The sequence below is a fragment of the Centropristis striata genome, chromosome 15, assembly GCF_030273125.1.
Source record: "Centropristis striata isolate RG_2023a ecotype Rhode Island chromosome 15, C.striata_1.0, whole genome shotgun sequence".
Classification (NCBI taxonomy): domain Eukaryota; kingdom Metazoa; phylum Chordata; class Actinopteri; order Perciformes; family Serranidae; genus Centropristis; species Centropristis striata.
Window position 1 is genome coordinate 23,696,458 of NC_081531.1, and position 18,549 is coordinate 23,715,006.

At 38.5% G+C, this 18,549-nt stretch overlaps 1 protein-coding gene across 1 annotated transcript in view; it reads left to right on the forward strand.

The window, feature by feature from the left end:
- The first annotated feature begins 641 nt into the window (after positions 1–641).
- Positions 642–18,549, forward strand: part of LOC131986284 (kin of IRRE-like protein 3) — a 249,033-nt gene continuing 231,125 nt past the window's right edge. Inside the window, exon 1 of the mRNA XM_059351163.1 lies at positions 642–780. Within this exon, the coding sequence (XP_059207146.1) occupies positions 735–780 (46 nt within the window). The 5' untranslated portion in view covers positions 642–734. The remainder of the gene's footprint in view (positions 781–18,549) is intronic.

Consider the following 18,549-nt stretch of genomic DNA (forward strand, 5'->3'; position numbering starts at 1 on the left):
GAAATTAACCTGCAACAAGGCCTCTAATGAAGTAGGTGATAGTATTATGCAATCTCAATCATCAAACGAAATTAAGAATCAGCTTTGCACGGTTGAAGTAAGAAGTACCATGACATTTCCACCATAAAATGATGCAGAAAAAGCACAGATGAGTGAAAGAAAAAAATCACCAGAATGCTGGAAAAAAACACCAATAATCACTAATGAAAGCTTCATGCTTCAGGCTCTCTTTTATGTCTTTATGCACTGCATTTCCCTCTGTCTTCACAGCATTTCCATTCTCAATGTCAATAAATATTTTATGGTCCATTTGTACAAAGTGCTATTATTTTACAGTCCCATTAAGCAGATGCAGATCATCCAGAATATTTTTTGCCTCGGTCTCGAGTCTAGACAGTCTAAATGGCAGAGAGGCAGATGAGCAGGCTGAGAGAGGGAGGAGCCAGCCTCTTAGGCACTTTCCTCACTGGCTGTACCATAGAGAGAGAGAGAGATGCAGGGAGGAGAGAGGGGAGAGGGAGCCAGTGAACAAATGAGCAAGAGCGAGTAAGCATGGGACCCAGTGTAGTAAAGCAAGCCTGATGCACACAGTGTGAACAGCAAGGAGGAAAGGAGAAACAAGAAGACGCGGAGGGGGAAGCTACAGTGTGTCAACTCTTTGTATTATAACTGTTAATTCTGCCTGAGTGTCAGCATCTGGCAACAAGAAGACATCTGTATACTCGTCGGTTACAATGATTTCCTGGCTGCTGCTGCTTCTCCACTGCTTTGCCAGCACGGGTGAGTGAACAAGGATTTTTCTTTTCCCCTGTCACTGTCTGCAAGTTTTAATGCAGTTTGAAGCTGGTCTGTAGTAATGCTTTACACACCACTGAATATCTCTCTCTCTCTCTCTCTCTCTCTCTCTCTATATATATATATATATATATATATATATATATATATGAGCTAAGCTGCTGGTGGTTTTGTCAGCTTGTGTCCAGTTGAAACGTCTTGCAATATTCTATATCTCCTTCTGAAAGTGATGTCTCAGTTTGTGCTCAGCAGGCAGGAATGCTTTCATCCGAGTCGAGCTTACGCTGGCTGATGAGGGGAAAGGTTTGGGTAGCCGAATTGACCCACACGATGACCACAGCTCCTCTCATAGCTTGCAGGACAGGTTTTTTCAAACAGTTGGGATCATGAATGTAATCCCAGAAGATGAAAACATTATATAGTCATATCTGAGCCTGAGTCTGTGTTGTCTGTGTCCAACCAGACTTTTCTGTTGTTGCGTCGCAGCACTTGCTGCTGATGCAATGAATTGTGAAACAAAGGAGTAAGTCAAGTGAGAGCCGAAAAGTGTTGATTTGAAAAGCTGACTTAACATTTGCCACAGTTTAAGTCCATTCACTGAAGTGGAAATGACTGGTTTCATTTGTGCCTCTGCAAAGTCGGCAGAAATTAAATTTATATTATATTATATAATGAAATTAAGGTGATTATTGCAATAGAAACTTGTTTATGTAAAATGCTAATTCATTTTCATTATTTTTGTTATTATTTTTACTCTCTGTAAACGTTCGCCTCAAACCCCAAATCTCACCCCAAATTAAAAAAAATTCAACCAGAGTTACGTCAGCAATAGTATGGCTCCAGGAACACTGTAACAGGTGAGACATTTTTATTATGCTTCAGTAATCCTTAAAGGAAAATTATGGGAGATATACCACAGACCAAGTGGACCACATAGAACACATTTATGATGTTTTTAAAAAAATACAACCCCTAAATGTCAAAGATCTGAGATGTGACATATACAATAAAATGGGCGTTTATGGTATTTATGTTTATGATATTTATGATACACATTTTCTGCTTACAGAAACACAAATTTGCCTCTTTTTTCTTTGCCCCTGCATCTCCACAACATATATCAAAATTGTGACATTAATATTGCTGTTTAACAATTAATTATTTTTCAGATTTGTTTTTAAGTAACAAAATAAGAATAAATCAATAATAAATAAAAACAAATAACCATTTGCCTTTTTGTTTGCATCTCCATAACATATATTAATAAAATATAACCAATGAAATGAAATGGTCCAATGAAATATGATCAGAACAAGTTAAATGCAATACTGGACACCCTATTAACGGATTAGAATTGTTAAATGGGTTTAAACTTAGCCTCGGAACAAAAAATAAGCTTTTTGAAATTAGCTACTTTTTCACATTTCTGTTTCCAGTCACACACATATTTTGGAGAAGTCACTTCTTGTCACAGTCACATGACCACCACACCAGGGTGTTGAGTATACGTCTCTTAGGGATTTAATGAGTTGAAGTGAAGCATAAAGCTGAATATGGGAGATTGTAGAAGATTTAAAGTGTTTGTTACACAGGTGTCACCATGGCTTCTTATGGGTTAATAAAGCATCATGCTGTTCTTCTCAATGTCATCTCACCCAGTGATGTCTAATCCACCTGTTGTGCGACTTAATCCTTGTTTTAGCTTGCTCTCTTATCTCCAGTCTGGCTCAAAATGGATATCTCCAAATGTTATTGCTCAACTTAATGTTGAGGTTGAGTGTTTAAAGCCAGTCGTGTGTGACCAGTGCTAAAATATCTGCCTAGTCAGGCTGAATATACACACACGCACATGCATGCGCGCACGCACACACACACACACACACACACACACACACACACATTAGGCTGTGGCACACCACTACTAATTTGAATCTGACAGTGGTAATAAAGCCTTTGATATGGCTCTCAGTAGCTCACTTTCAGGCACTGTACATCAACTCTCAAGAGGATAGCAGCTTTATTGCCTAGTTTTATGAGAGTGAGAGTGTGCTGGTGTTGGAGCAAACTGAGTCAAGCCCCCTCCTACCGCCTTTTTGTCTGAGTGGGGGCATTTGCCACAGTTTCCAAATGACTGCTTAATTTGCAGAAACAATGCTTTATAGTAGTGTGCTCCCCAGTGCAGCACACAAAAAGGGTTCTAGCTAAAAAAAAATAGAGCAAGGTCTCTTCTGCTTCAGCTAATATGCAGTGAATACACAGGAGAGGTAAACTAGCCTCAGATAGAGAAAATGATCTAATTAGAGGCTGGACATTATGTATTGCTCAGTCCTCTGGGATTCTGGAGCTGTAAACCACAGGACACTGGGGATAATGTCTGGATCACACAGGAGCAAAGCATTTTCAGAGCTGCAGCTGTCACAACTTGGACAAACTTTTCACCTTCGACAGCCCAAACACTGTGCCAGATCCCTGTGCTCAGCAAAACTGGTTATCTTGCAGATCGCAAGCAAACAATCTCTGTATACACGGAGATTAGGGGTAGGCAACCTGCGGCTCTGGAGCCTCATGTAGTCCTTCAGGCCGTCTGCAGTGGCTCCCTGTGGCTGTGACAAAAAATGTTCATACATATTTTAGGGCCGGAACTTGCGCTAATTAAGATTAATTAAATACACAAAAATGAACGCGTTAAAAAAATGGAAAAATTTTAATCGCACTTATTATTGCACCGTGGAACGTTTCTCACTGGATGAGTTTCAGGCGGACCGATTATACTGGAGCACCAACTAGCGTTCATGAGTTCAGACAACAACAAACCACAGTGAACATGAAGGAAGAAGCTAATGAGACGCTTTGGTTGGCTCCGTGGATGATGGGACATTTTGTTACAAAAAAACAACGGATGGAAGTGTCGATAAGAGCATGGTTGTGTTGCTATGCAACAAGGAATTCACATATCACCGCAGCACATCCAGCCTCAAGTATCACCTCAATGCAAAACATATAGCAGCTAGCGGCTAGTGTGGTAGCTAGCGTGGATTGTGTTTTACTTAAAAAACCAAAGTATTCTAGTTTACAGGAGGGCTAGGAAGAGGCTACCTGCATTTCTGAAACACACTATATTTCTAAATATGATATTGCAACACTTAATGGCAAAAATTGCACTGGTCTGTTGGACTTGAACAAAAATAAACAATATTTTTGTTGCTTAAGCTTATGTATTCAGTCATTATTCAATGGTATACTAAAAATCCATGTGAAAAAAAATTACTTCTCACTGTTCTCAGGTCAAATATTAATATGCGATTAAAATGTGATTAATTTCGATTAATTAATTACAAAGCCTCTAATTAATTAGAAAACATTTTTCAATCAAGTCCCGGCCCTAAAAAAAATTATATTTCTTTAATTTTCATTCATCATTGTTGTAGTCCCAAAGCAATTTGTATCCTTCATTAAAAATGTGTAGTTTATATACAACATTAATATATATATTACATCTTAGTTAACTAAAATGTGCATCATAGCTTACCAAAGTCTACGGTCTGGCCCCTTAACCTCTAAATTTTGCCAACTTCAAGTCTAGTTTTGAGTTTCTCTAGCAAGACTATTTCGATTTTTCTTTAGCCTTTAATTTGCACTTGGGTCCTTGCTGCATTCTGACACATCAGTAATGTTAGACATGCTAGGCTGTGTTCTTCTTCATCATAAGGCTCAAAATAAGGTTTGCAGCTCCATTCCAACATGTTTTCTCTTTTTGGGCTCTTCTGTTAGCAAAGGTTGCTGACCCTTGGCCCAGGCCAAGAAATGCAAACTCCTATGACTTCCTCTTTTCACAGAAATGACCAAGTGTGATGATCATATGTGTTGCGGGTGGAATCAGAGCACGAGGAAATGCATGGACTAAAAATATGATATAAGAGAACAATGGCTGCTGGGCTTCTTTGTCTCCTTTCCTGGCTCTCCTTCTAGAGATGGTAGCCTTGCTCCCATGTTGTTGACATCCTAGGCTGGCTTGACACCAATCATTAGGCACAAAACCTGGGAGAGTGACACAGTGACTTACACTGGGAAATGGATGTCTCAGTGTGGACAGCACTCAGTTTTAGGCGTAGTAAGTTTTACATGTGCATGCTAGTGTGTGTCAGAGGTGTAAAAGGCGCTGCCTTGGTCTGGTGGCAGAGAGATTTTTAATCAATGAGAGCATTTCCACCGGGCGCGCTGCGGAATGTTACAACAACGTCTCAGTAGCGTCTCTACGCGAGCATTAGGTAGGACTTCTATTTCTCCGCGAGATGCTGCCAAACTGCGTAAATCTCAACAGAGCAGATCACACCAGACAGGAAGTCCGACTCAGAATCAACGTAAAACACTTCCGCCTTTCAAAATAAAACACAATACGCAGTTCATGCAGCCTAAAACTACTTCACATCAACATTATGTTATGACCGGGGCACCAGATCAGCAATCAATCAATCAAAGGGTCTCAGAGGATCGGCGACACGGAAGACAAGAGACTGATTGTTGAAGTGGAACATCATACAATCATTTATGACAAAACATATTGTTTTTATAAGGATAGATGGTCAGATCAACAGATCTTTCACGTCAGAGAAGCAAAGTAAGCTGTTGGTTGTTGTTGTTTACTTTATACACACAGTTTATCTATAGACTGTATAAATAGAGTTTAGAGTTTATCACGGGATCTCGTGGTCTCCCGTATGGTCAGGATTATCGCGTGATCTCGCGTGATCTTGCGTGTATACGACCGGCTCGCTAAGCTGCTGTAACGTGCCCGGTGTGAATTGGCGCCGGGCAGAAGATGCAGCAAAACCACGGTGGAGCCGTGCCGCTGCTGTAACGCGCCCGGTGGAAATCCCAAGTAAGAGAGAACATGAGGGCTGGAGCTATGTCAGCTTAGATCAGAGACACACAGGGGTCTAAGCATTACTGCCTATTGTTACATACAAAAACAATATAAATAAAAAAGATCAGTGTCTATTTCCTCTAGGTAACAATTCCATTTCTTTATGAACAAGGGTGTGTGTCATTTTTTCCATGAAGTGTAGATAGTTGACAAGGTCCACGGTGGGAGGGTTTCTCTGAAGTCAACATTTAGTGATAGTTTTTTAACTGACAGCCACACTACAAAAAAAGGTGTGTCTAAAAACACTAAATCTGAGGGAAATGATCTTGCTGCATGGACAAATAATTTCACTTGACAAGATTTCTTAAATTAGGATTATTAAATCTAGAAATAAGCATGTTGAACGCTTAAAATAATAAATTAACTCTTAAAACAAGATAAATTAAACTGGCCCGAGCAGAGTGCACTGACGATTATTTGTTTCTTACCAAGATAAAAAAAAAAACTTTAGATTGAGAAGTGTTAGATAATTTATCTTGTTTTAAGAGTTAATTTCTTATTTTAGGCATTCAACATGCTTAAATCTTGTAAAGTGAAATTATCTGTCCATGCAACAAGATCATTTCCCACAGCTTAAGTGTTTTTATCTTGTTTTTAGACACAGCTTTTTTTGCAGTGCATTAAGATCTTGAGCAGGGAAATATTACTTTTACATAAACCTTCAGGAATAATTCCAAGGCATAATGAGTGAAATGACGCACCAACAGGGCCACCTTAACCTAATGTTAGGCCCCGGAGAGATTTGTAGGTCCCCCTTCCCCTCGATTTATAGAGTCTCATTTTTAAAAAAGTGTGATATCTAGGTAATCTACATCACAAAATGCATTAGTTTAAAACACAGTAACTGCTGATGGTGAATAACAGAGCCATTCTCTGGGCAAACACTCTCCGTTACTCAACTTGCGCTTAAAATGCATTTTTGAGATCTCCTCAGCTGTTTATACTGGCGTTCCGATGCTGACACATAACGTCTTTATTTTGACAGGACTCCGGTCCCATTTTCGCCCAAAAAGCGCGCACTTTTGGGTCATTGTTGTTTCCCCAGCAGCCCGGGTCACTGTTTATCTGACTCGTCTCGGTCTCCCCCTGACTGGTTTGCAGCCTGGCCCCTCTCTGGGGCTCATGTGCTCCCCCCTCCTCCTCCCCTCCACTGCTGCGGGCGGTCCCCTGCTCCTCTACCGCTACATCCATATGGCCAGTGGTATGGAGAGCTCTCTCCTTCGCGCTCTTCGCGGCCTGCGAGTCTTCCTCCGCTCCCTGCGGTGTGTGGGACAGCGACCTTCCTCCGGTGCTGGGTCCATGTTCAGCAGAAGCTGGTTTAAAAAATCCAGTGAGCTTTGGGATGCTCTTTAGTATTTCTTTCTCGCGCAACTCCTTCTTGATCAGTTTTTTCCTCTTCTGGGCACCACTCTCAAACGTTCTCCCCGACATTTTCCACTTAATTTTTCCATTCAATCTATGATTGACAGTCATAGAGGGACACGCCCCAGAACTAACTATAGACATTCTGATAGGTAAGCCCACCCGCCATAGGCTATGGGGGCACGTGGGTCACTCCTAATTTATATCAATCAGCAGCCACGTTACGTTACATTGCGTGACGTAACGTGCGATTAGAGTGATTGACAGAAAACCTGACAAGTTACAAAACAATGTGACCTTTTCAGCTCATCGTGAACCTGAACATGGGAGGCCCCTTAACTTGGGAGGCCCCTGGGCTTCAGCCCAGGTAAGCCCGTGCATTAAAGCGGCCTTGCGCACCAATATTAAAGACAAGAATTCTTGTCTTATATTCTCCCAAAAAGGCTGAATATGTGGGCAGAAGCAGCATATATGGTCACCGCACCAATCACAGACAAACGAGCAGCAACCAGGAAGTAGGCGGTCTCACAGCTCCAGGAGGGCCAATCAACGTCGGGGAATCCCACAGCTGGATTTACATAATCAGCAGAATAATAAAGAGAAACAATACAATAACTGATGAATGGCAGCCAGCCGTAACGATGGGCCTGATCCACTTGTACAGACATCCAGTCCCTCCTGCAGGGCTCTGGCTCCCAGACATCACCTATCTTCATACTTCCCCATTGTTGCTTTATATCATTTGTTGATTTTTTTTTTGTCGTTTTATTCAGCATAGGCTGAGAAGGACCGAACATTTTAGCCTTTATTAATATGGCCAGTGGTATGGAGAGCTCTCTGTATGTTTAGAATCCGTTTGGATTTTTCATTAGTTTTAGTTTTAATTTTGTTGTAAATTTTTGTTTTAATTCGTTTTTAGAGTGAGTTTGCTAGTTTTAATTTGTTTTTATTTTTTGGAAAATGCTTAGTTTTATTAGTTTTAGTTTGTTGTAATGGGGTATTTGTTGGGTGCCAGATTTAAAAAAGTCACAATAAATGTTGCCTTTATGCCAATAAGTTTATTAAGTCATAAAACCAGATAGATGAAATAGATTTCATGTCAACCAAAGAGGTTTACATATGAAAAAAAGCTGACAAAGACGAAGGACATTTACACTATAATTTTAGTTAGTTTTCTAACCACAAAATACAGTTAGTTATCGTTTTTCAAAAAACTCTCGTTTTTATTTTTATTCCAGTTAACGAAAATGTTTTTTCAATTCTAGTTTTCGTTATTTCGTTAGTTTTCGTTAACTATAATAACCTTGATGCATACAATTTATCATGTGTGTTTTATGCACTTATTAGTCTATATGCTTCACAGTCCATCTTGTCTTGACCCCCCAGGATGGGGGAGAGCCCCTACCTTTATGCTGTAAGTAATGGAGGGAGTGCCTCCATCAGTAGCTGGGTTTAGCTGCGTTCAGGGCGGAGATGGCTTCATCTATTTCCTTCGCTGAAAATTGAGAAATTAAATGATTGTGCTCTTTGCCAGGAGAGGGAAATTCTAATGAATTTAAAAACTATCTAATTATTTGTTTACTAGCTCTAGTTTAGTGTCTAGCAATTTATAACACATTTCAAATACCGTCTGATTGAATTGTTATTTTATCTGTTAAAGGATCTCTTATTTTATAAATGGTATATTGTGTGTTCTGCTTGCTGCTTGCAGAGCCTCCAGGCTAACATTTTGACACTTCTGGAGCTGCTCCATTGTACCTTTGACAATATTCACAATGGAGGTGGTTTAAAAAAAATCAAATTTCCTGTTTTTCAGATCTTGTTTGCAACAGTACAGATGGATCTTAAGTAGAACTATGTTTTTTTTCTATGTAAACAGTTTTTTTTTTTTTAGCTTCAGCTGTTTGAGGTGAGCAGTCTGAGTAGTAATGTTTTCCCTAAAGCTTTGGCTTTATCCCACAATAGGACTGGACAGGCTTCTCCGCTATTGTTTTGCTCAAGATAAACCTTCAATGCTTTAACTGTAGCACTGTTCAACATGTCTCTATTTAACTCCATAAAGTTTTCTTTAGAACAGAATCCAGGTGTAAATTTAAGTACAATCCAGAGTGGTCTTACAGGTCCCTCTGACCAACTCTATAGTCCCTGGAAATTATGAAACATAATGAACTAGTCAATTGTAGAATGAACATTTTAAAGTGCAGAGTAAAAAGAGAAATCTAGGCCTAGTCTATTCAAGTCACACCATACATTAACTAAACTGAAATCTTGCAATATTTTATTCACCCAAACATGGATAGGAAACTTCTGTCTATTCTTACTAGTTGTGTCCAACCTTGGCTTTAAAAATAGGCTAAGATCACCTGCACATATAAGGCTACGCTGTTAGTTCAAATATCTTCCAAAAAGACAACACCACTACCATCTTTGGTTTCAGAAATGAATTAACAAATAATTGGATTGGGATTAATATTGCTCCCCCCTTTTTCTTATTTGATTTATGTTAGGAGAAAAAAGTGTTATGGAAACCAAATTTTTTTTTTTTGTGAACAACTTTTTTATTGCTTTTAAAGACAGAACAAGTACAGCAGTCCTATAAAAGTAAAAGTTACATTGCAATCGAATTAAAAATAAAATAAAAATATTAATAATTATTAATTATATAAGTAGAAAAAAAAGTAAAAATTTTAAATTTTTAAAAAATTTAAAATTTAAAAAAGGGACCAGGCAGCGACTGGAGTAAATAAAAAATATTGATTACAGCAATTCCTTATTATCTGCCGTTGTTTGCCATGCTAGAATAGTATCAGCTCCAGCACTGTGCATTCTTGCCGGAAACCCAATTTTTTAAGAGCACACTACAAAAAAGCTCATCAGCTTCTCACTTGATTCTACAAAGAGAAATCAGTGCTGAGTTAGCTGCCAGAAGACCAACCTGAGTGTGAAATTTCCCTTCAACTTCAGCAGCACGTGCCTCCTGTTAGTGTCTGAAGTGGTTGTTGTTGTGACTCAACAGCCAGATTCATTTAGGACTCATGCAGGACTTGACCTCCACACAACATTGCTGTCAGTCAGGTGAACACACCATGACACAAAACTTGAAGCTTTACTCTGGCTCGTGGTTGAAGAAGACTCTGGGGGCATGACCAGCACATAACCTCATCTTCTCAACACGCTGAATCCATATTGACTTTTGCAGTGGAGCGTGATTTTGCTTTTTTATGCCTTATCCATCTTTAAGGACCCCCCATCTCTCACACACACTTTTCAATAGGTTACTGTTCACCGAGGCTTGATTTCTGTGGTCAAACACTTGAGTGTATAAGCTATTTTAAATAGCTCTCCATATTTGCACCAATACCCCATGGAAGTAGATCAATCCAATACAGGTCTTGGATAGTGTGTTTCTGTTATTTTTTTTATTTTATTTTTTTATCAACGTTTTTAAACTGTATTTGTATGTATGTATGTATGTGTATACATATGTATATGTATGTGTATATGTATATACAGTATGTTTTATTTATTTATTTATTTCTAACATCAGCATCCTCCTGTTACATTTGCACTTTTGGAAGTGAACTTAAAACCTGCACTTTGGGTGAACTTCCACTAAAGTCACTTGCCACTTTAGACTCTTGCTTATGTGGGGACGAGCCATGAATGAATGAGTGAATCATGTATGCACTATGTCTTATGTCTATATCTATGTGTGTGGCTTCCTATTTTGTGTGGTGTTTGTCTTGTCTGTTGCATTGTAGAGCACACTGCAGCAAATCCCTAACAACTTCTGTTGTATGGCAATTAAAGTATTAAATCTTGAATCTTAAATGACTGACACTAACATCAAGCCTTATGGTACATAGCTGCTGAGAGAGTCAGCATCTTCGCAGGTCCAATAATGACTGGAGGCCGATAAAGCACAAGCTGTCCATTATACACTTTTACAAACATTTTTTCTAAAAACCCATAATAAAGGCATTCTGATAAGTGCTTTAACAATAGACTTCGTAACTTTTAAAATGAGAAATTACATCTTTCTTCAATAATTTAAGGGAACATGCAGTGAGTAATTGATCCACTAATTGTCAAGTTAAACATAGACACCAAACAAGCTGGAGAGTAGAATCCTTCCACAGCAATTTGATTGAAAGAAAACATGAGTTTTCTTGTGATTCTGACTTTATGTTTTTTGATTAAATTCAGTATCTGCAAGCTGATATATATCGTTTAGGTTTCAATGTTCATCTATTGTCATTGTATAAAACAGGGTTGCACAACCAAATGTAGCTGAATTTCCTTTGTAATACTACACAAGAAAAACAAAACCAAACAAAAAAATGTAGTGCATTCTAGTGCAGTGATTCCCAACCACTGTTCCGGGGCACACAAGTGTGCTGTGAGAAATCATCAGGTGTGTAGTGACAGGCAGAACAATTAAATGCTCTTCCAACAGAGGCAGTGTATCAGCACGATATGTCCAGCAGCTGGAGCAGTATTGCAACTTAGCAACTTTGTCGCTATATTATATTATATAGCGACATGTCAGACCCCCCTAGCGACTCTTTTTCGAAAAACAGACTAGCAACAAATCTAGCGAATTTTTCTGAGTGCTGCCTTGGCCCTCTAATGTGTCCAAAAGCACTCACAAGCGGCACAGTCCTCCCGCAGCAGTCCCCAGCTGCAGTCAGAGCAGGAGATGTTAACCCCTCAGCGGGGAACATTGGACCCGGGGAACATAGGACCCGGGGAACATAGGACCCGGGGAACATAGGGATGACCCCTGAGAAACCCTCCTGTTGATGATTGGTGATGCACAGTTGAAGTCTAAACTGCACTGAAAATTGAACCGAAGCTAAAGGCAAAGTAAGGGAGACACGTGAAGGCTGCCAAGCAATCAATAGAAGGAGAGGTGTTGCTTGTTGTTGTTTGGTTGAGCATTATTGTTTAACAGCACACGTGTTAGCGTGTGTGTCCACTTGTGTTTATTATTATGTTTTTCTGCAATAATTTCATCATTCAGCAGCCCAGCCAGGCAGTGTGAGGGTAAATAGTACATCAACATATTGTTCTCTAGTATTACAGACATCGGTCTCGTTCTCTGTGCTGTTGCTGTTTTGCGGCCCTGCCTGCTGACGGCTGGGGGAAACACATGGCTTCAGATATTGACAGAGCTGTTAAGTTGTGTGCAGGCTGATGTGTTCTGTGTTGCAGGATGGCAGAGATTTTAAAGAACTGAGCTGCTGGTTTGATATGGAGAGGCAGTGTGGCCAGAATTTGCTCTCTACATTGTTGATGTAGATATGTACACTGCAAAAAGGTGTGTCTAAAAACAAGATAACTAAATCTGAGGAAATGATCTTGCTGCACGGACAGATAATTTCACTTGACGAGATTTCTTAAATTAAGATTGTTAAATCTAGAAATAAGCATGTTGAACACTTAAAATAAGAAATTAACTCTTAAAACAAGATAAATTATGTAACACTTATGAATTTTTTTTTTTTATCTTGGTAAGAAACAAATAATTGTCAGGTCAGTCTGCTCGGGCCAGTTCATCGCTGCTTGCAGCTTTAATTTCTCTCGTTTTAGGAGTTAATTTCTTCTTTTAAGCGTACAACATGCTTATTTCTAGATTTAATAATCAAATCATATCAAATCAAATCAAATCAAACTTTATTTATATAGCTCTTTTCATACATAAAAATGCAACACAAAGTGCTTTATAAAAAATAAGAATAAAAACAGACGATAAAAATGACAAAACCCACCCCTCCCTCCCCCACATACACATCTGTATGTATACACACACAAACATGTACACACACGCATTTAGTCATGCACGCACACAAACACACACTCAGACTCACACACAGCACATATTGATTGACAGTGTAGAGACATGGCAAGGCACCGAGTATCCAGATGAGGAAAAAGCAACCTAATCTTAATTTAAGAAATCTTGTCAAGTGAAATTATCTGTCCATGCAGCAAGATCATTTCCCTCAGATTTCGTGTTTTTATCTTGTTTTTAGACACACCTTTTTTGCAGTGTGTGCATGTGTTTTTATTCACCTCTTTAGTCAGAGCTTGACTCACACAAACATACTCTTACACACAGCTGTTCACACGTGTGTTCATAATAAAGGCTTTCAGATGATCAATTATGCAAACGGTTTCTGTTTGATTGCAAATGTGTGTGGATATAAGTATGCACGGTGCATGAGTGTGTGCAGAGAAGCATGTGTTTGGGTGTGGATCAGGCTCCACAACACCAATTACTACCCTATGCCTCTCTTTCGCAATATAAATGTAAATCAGCCATTTAACTTGTACACAAGAACTCCTGGAGGGGGAGGGAGGCATGGAGTGCAGGAACCAAGTACCTCACCTCCAGATAATGATGTGTTTCCTTGCCATTACCATGCAGCCCATCACCATGTCGCTTGAATATAGTAGTGCACCTCATGCTTCCCAGTGGACACTTGTTCGGTGCTTTTGTTGTTTATTCATTTCTGGTTGCTGAATAAAATCAACTGTCTTCCTGAGCGGCAGATAGCTAGTCAGTAACTCACCTGAACTGACCATTGTCTGCATCCCAGAGTGCTGCAGTGGCATCATGATGTTCTTGTCATTAATTCTTGGCATTTGTCTGTGATCTGATGCCCATGAGGCACAAAGCCATCTGAGCGTGGTGTGTTTAATCTCGCCTAATTATTTTTCTACACAGTAAACTAGGTATGGAGGGGGGGCAGAAGCAATTACCATGGGAGCTCATAATAAATGTTCTCTGCATATTTTGTTTGAACCTGTCCACTTCAACCTCTGTACATCAAGGAGCTTTTTAATAGAGTCCCTTCTGATAAGGCCTGACAAAGTTTGCTTCAGAAGTTTTTAGGTTTTTTTTTGTGAATAGCTTCAGACACGCTTGGCTTCTTTAAAGTCAAATCTACCTGGCTGGGTAAATAAAATTGATTTATGGCTGTGACATTCATCCCTCTCTGAAAAATGGTGCTCAATACCTGCCTGTCTCTTGGGACTCCTGTTCTACAACATCTCATTGAATGTCGACAAGATCCAGCAGATCCAGCAAGTAGAAAATATATACAGGAGTTGATTTAAATTTGGTAACACGTTACAATAACCCTCATTTATAAATGATAAACAGATAGTTTATTAATGTTTAATCATTATTTATAAACATTATATAGGCCATTTAAAATGGTAAATACATAATTTATTAATGTTTATCTAATTACATCATTTATAAATGACAAATAGATGGTATATTAATGTAAGTTTATAGTTACTTTACCATTAACAAACAATTAGATTATAATTAATAGTTTACTAATAGTTTTAGTTGAACTGATTACAGCAGTTTTAACACCATATTAAGTATGTTAATGGGTAACACTTTACAATAACCAACTAAGTGATGTTTATAGATGGTTTATAGACCAATTATTAACCATTTACAAAGTGCTATACATATTTAATCTTTAAATGTATTCAAAAATCATTAACATACTTAATATGGTGTTAAAAATGTTATAATGAGTGCAACTAAAATTATTAATAAACTATTAATTATAATTTATTGGTTTGTTAATGATAAAGTAACTATAAAACATTAATATACCATTTATTTGCCATTTATAAATTATTTAGTTAGTTAAACATTAATAAAAATATGTATTTACCATTCTAAATGGCCTATAAACGGTTTATAAATGATGATTAAACATTAATAAACTATCTGTTTATCATTTATAAATGAGGGTTATTGTAATGTGTTACCTGTTAAGGATTTTGAAATGATTCATATACCTTTAATAAACAGGTTGAAAACATTTTAAGATTGCATATGTATAGCACTTTGTAAATGGTTAATATTTGGTCGATAAACCATCCCTACACATTAATTAGTTGGTTATTGTAAAGTGCTACCTTCATTTTTTAAAGAATTGATATTGGCTTCCTTGATTTGATTGGCTGGCAACATTAATTTTTTCCCAATCTTTGCCCATTCTTAATTCACACAGCAGACATTTTTATTTGCAGAATGAAATAATTTACAAAGACGGCATCAGATGCAAATCAGACAGCAATCAACATTTATTCAGAACAGATGTTTTGAAATAAATTAGCACACTCAAGGCCAAATTACTAACAAAGATCTAATGTAGCGAGTGCACTGAATCTAATATCCACAATACTGATCCAAAATGTAATGCTTGTAATGATTATATTCATTGTCACCATTTAAATAAATTGGCAGGAATAAGATCCATGAGTAAACTGCAAACATTACACTTCTACCTTGCTAATGCAGACAACCATTATCACATTAGATGTGTCTGCTCGTCAGCTGCTAGAACATTATGTGAATATAATTAGCTGCCAGGTTCTGTAGCCACATGCTTTTGAGAGAAAAAAAGACACAAGAAGAAGAATAGTGCTTTCTTTATGTAACTCTCAAGTAGAATCATGTTTGTAGCCTTTTATTGGGCAGAAGAAGTTACATGATAACTTGAGTTCATCATGTGAATGCTGGATTTAGATTTCACCTGCAGTCACTGGCAGATTGATGGCATTACAATAAATCATACAAGAGCACAGAAGCACAAATAAACCAAAGCATATATGAACACAGACACAAGTACACAGAAAACATTTGTTTTATGTCACTTCCCCACTTCAGCATCTGCTTTTCATGGCAAGGATACCTTCCCAGATATGACAATCAAATATAACCCCAGTCTAAATAAAACAAAAAGACAAAAAACATATTTGAATCTCACTGGGGTTATTCACTGCTGCTTGGCTCCAAGTCAACAGCCACTGTCCCCCATATCCATTGTCCTGTATCTAGCAGCCACGTGGTGGACATCAAATACACCTCCCGCTTCTTCATTATTAGGCAACAACAACAACAACAACAACAACAACAACAACAACAACAATAAAGTACAGTAAAATTATGGCCCTAGATGAAAAAGATAAGACTCAAGTCAGGACTCTAAGTATATCGTCAAACCCCTATTATTAACAGTTACTGAGACAAGGCTGCACCCCCCAACTACACACTATATAACACACTGAAATCAGATTATGTTGTTTCAGCTGTTGTGGGGTTTGTTTTGATGCAACACATGTATCTGTAAACACAAACAAATAAACACACTAATAACGAATAAGCGACTTTGACCGGACTTCCTCTGGACTACAGTGGTCGCCATGACAACAGAACAACAACATAACATAACATAACATAACATGACATAACATAACATAACATAACATAACATAACATAACATAACATATAACATAACATAACAACATGGTTTGCCTATTCTGGGTTACTGTATATTTGAATGAAAATACAACTCAGCTCACAAGACGAGATTTTAAGAAAACGACAATGACACAATATCTGACTTGACCAACAGACTTTTATTTAACCGAGTTGCACATGCATTTTGAAATGTTTTATTATAACTGTTTACATACATGATGTAAGCATGAGCTTTTAATAAACCTCTTCTTCCACAAATTGAAACTAAAACTAAAATTTATAAAAATTAAATTAAAATGAATAAAATTAAATATTTCTTTCTTTTTTTCAAGTGCAAACAATATAAGCCGTGTTTTCGTTAGGGGGAAGAGTGGCCACCGGGAAAGTCTCAGGCCACGCCCTCTCAAATGTCCGCTCACTCTGCGTGTCTCCATTACAAAAAGGCCCCAGAGGGATTTAGAGACTCTGGAGGTGACGTATGGTTTTCCATCGCCATGTAATCGCTTATCGACAGTTTCGACCGTGATCACACAAGTGATCGATTAAACTCGGAGAAGCAACTGTGGTCACCGTCACTAACTGTGCACAACATCAGCAGCTGATCATAAACAAAGCAGCATGGCTAATTATGCACAGCGTCTCCGCTGATCATAAACATCGAGATTGCTAAGTGAACACCTCCTGCAGCAGCAGCACATACACACTGTACTGCTATAGAGCTAACTGTTAGCCTATTAGCAATTTGCAGACTCCGGCTCTGCAGCTGGGAGAGACTGCTGCAGGAGGACTGTGCCGCTTCGATTCGTTCTTACTCTTCTTAACGAGCCGCCGGCCCCTGCTTGCTGCTTGCTGCTTCCCCTCCTTCTCCTCCTCTTCTTCTTTTCCTTTTACTGCCCCCACAGGTCACAAATAGAAGTTTGGATAACTCAAAAATCTCGCTACAAGAAATATCGTCGAGTTAAGTTGATAAGCATGATGAGTAGCAGACAGCCACAGGGCAGGCTGGGAGAGAGTGAAAGTTGCCCTTGGACTGAGAGTGGACTCTATTATAGCCTTATCTAACTGATGATGGCATTGCTGAGGGTCTAGTTATTAGGTTGAGTGGGTGGTAACCTTATGAAAGGTCCAGTGTCAGCTCAGATAACTGCTAGAGAAAACTGGAGCAGCGTACACTCAATATACACTAATATCAGAAAAATAAAGACAGTATCTTGCCTCAAATGTGTCTGTGTAAAGAGGTTGGAGAGCAGAGGGGTGATGAGGTCAGATGAGAATGGGCAACAGAGAGCATTTCTCATAGATTGTTGTCTCACTACTGTATCCATGACACACAAGAGCTGGGGGGACTGGACTCCACTCAGAAACATCCATACAAGCCATTTGTACATGCAGAAAAATAGGACTCACATTTACGTCATAGTAATGATTGACTGCAATGCAGAGTTGAAATGGCTGGTATCACAGCCAGGAGAACTGGGCTTGTGTCCCGTGTTGAAAACAAAATTAATTACTTTCTAAATAATTTACATTGGGTTATTTCTAACTTACTTCTTTACTTCATGAGATGATGAGGAGATGCTATTACAGTTTCAGTTCTAACATATAATCATGCCCTCACATCCTATCTTCAAATATTTCTTCCTCCTTCTTAAAAGGAGGTGATATGGGCAACATGTATCCATGACTACAAACACTTACTGAACAACTAAAGTGGGGAAAAAGAAAGTTCAAACCTGTCTGATTTAAGCTGTAACCTTGCTGTGATTTTCTCCATGATAAATACCTTTTTTACTCTTTCTCTCCATTATGTTGTACTGGGGGGTTGTGGCTTTAACCAAGAGGCTGTAATAGTTTTCTTCGCTATTAAAAGAAGAATTCTCAGTATCGAAGTCAATTTCCCATCTATAACATTATCTGGGACTATACCCAATATGTACACTGCTAGATCTAGAGTAAAATCAATGCCCCAAAAAATGTTTTATTTCCTTTTGAATATTTTTCGAAAAATCTAAAATCCTTGGGCAATCCCAAAATATATGAGTAAAATCCCCCACCAGCCCACAACCCCTCCAACACATCTCAGAAGTATTACTGTACCTTGAAGAGATAGATGGAGTCATATACTACATATAGTACTTCATCTTCATCTTCCAATCAAACTCCCTCCAT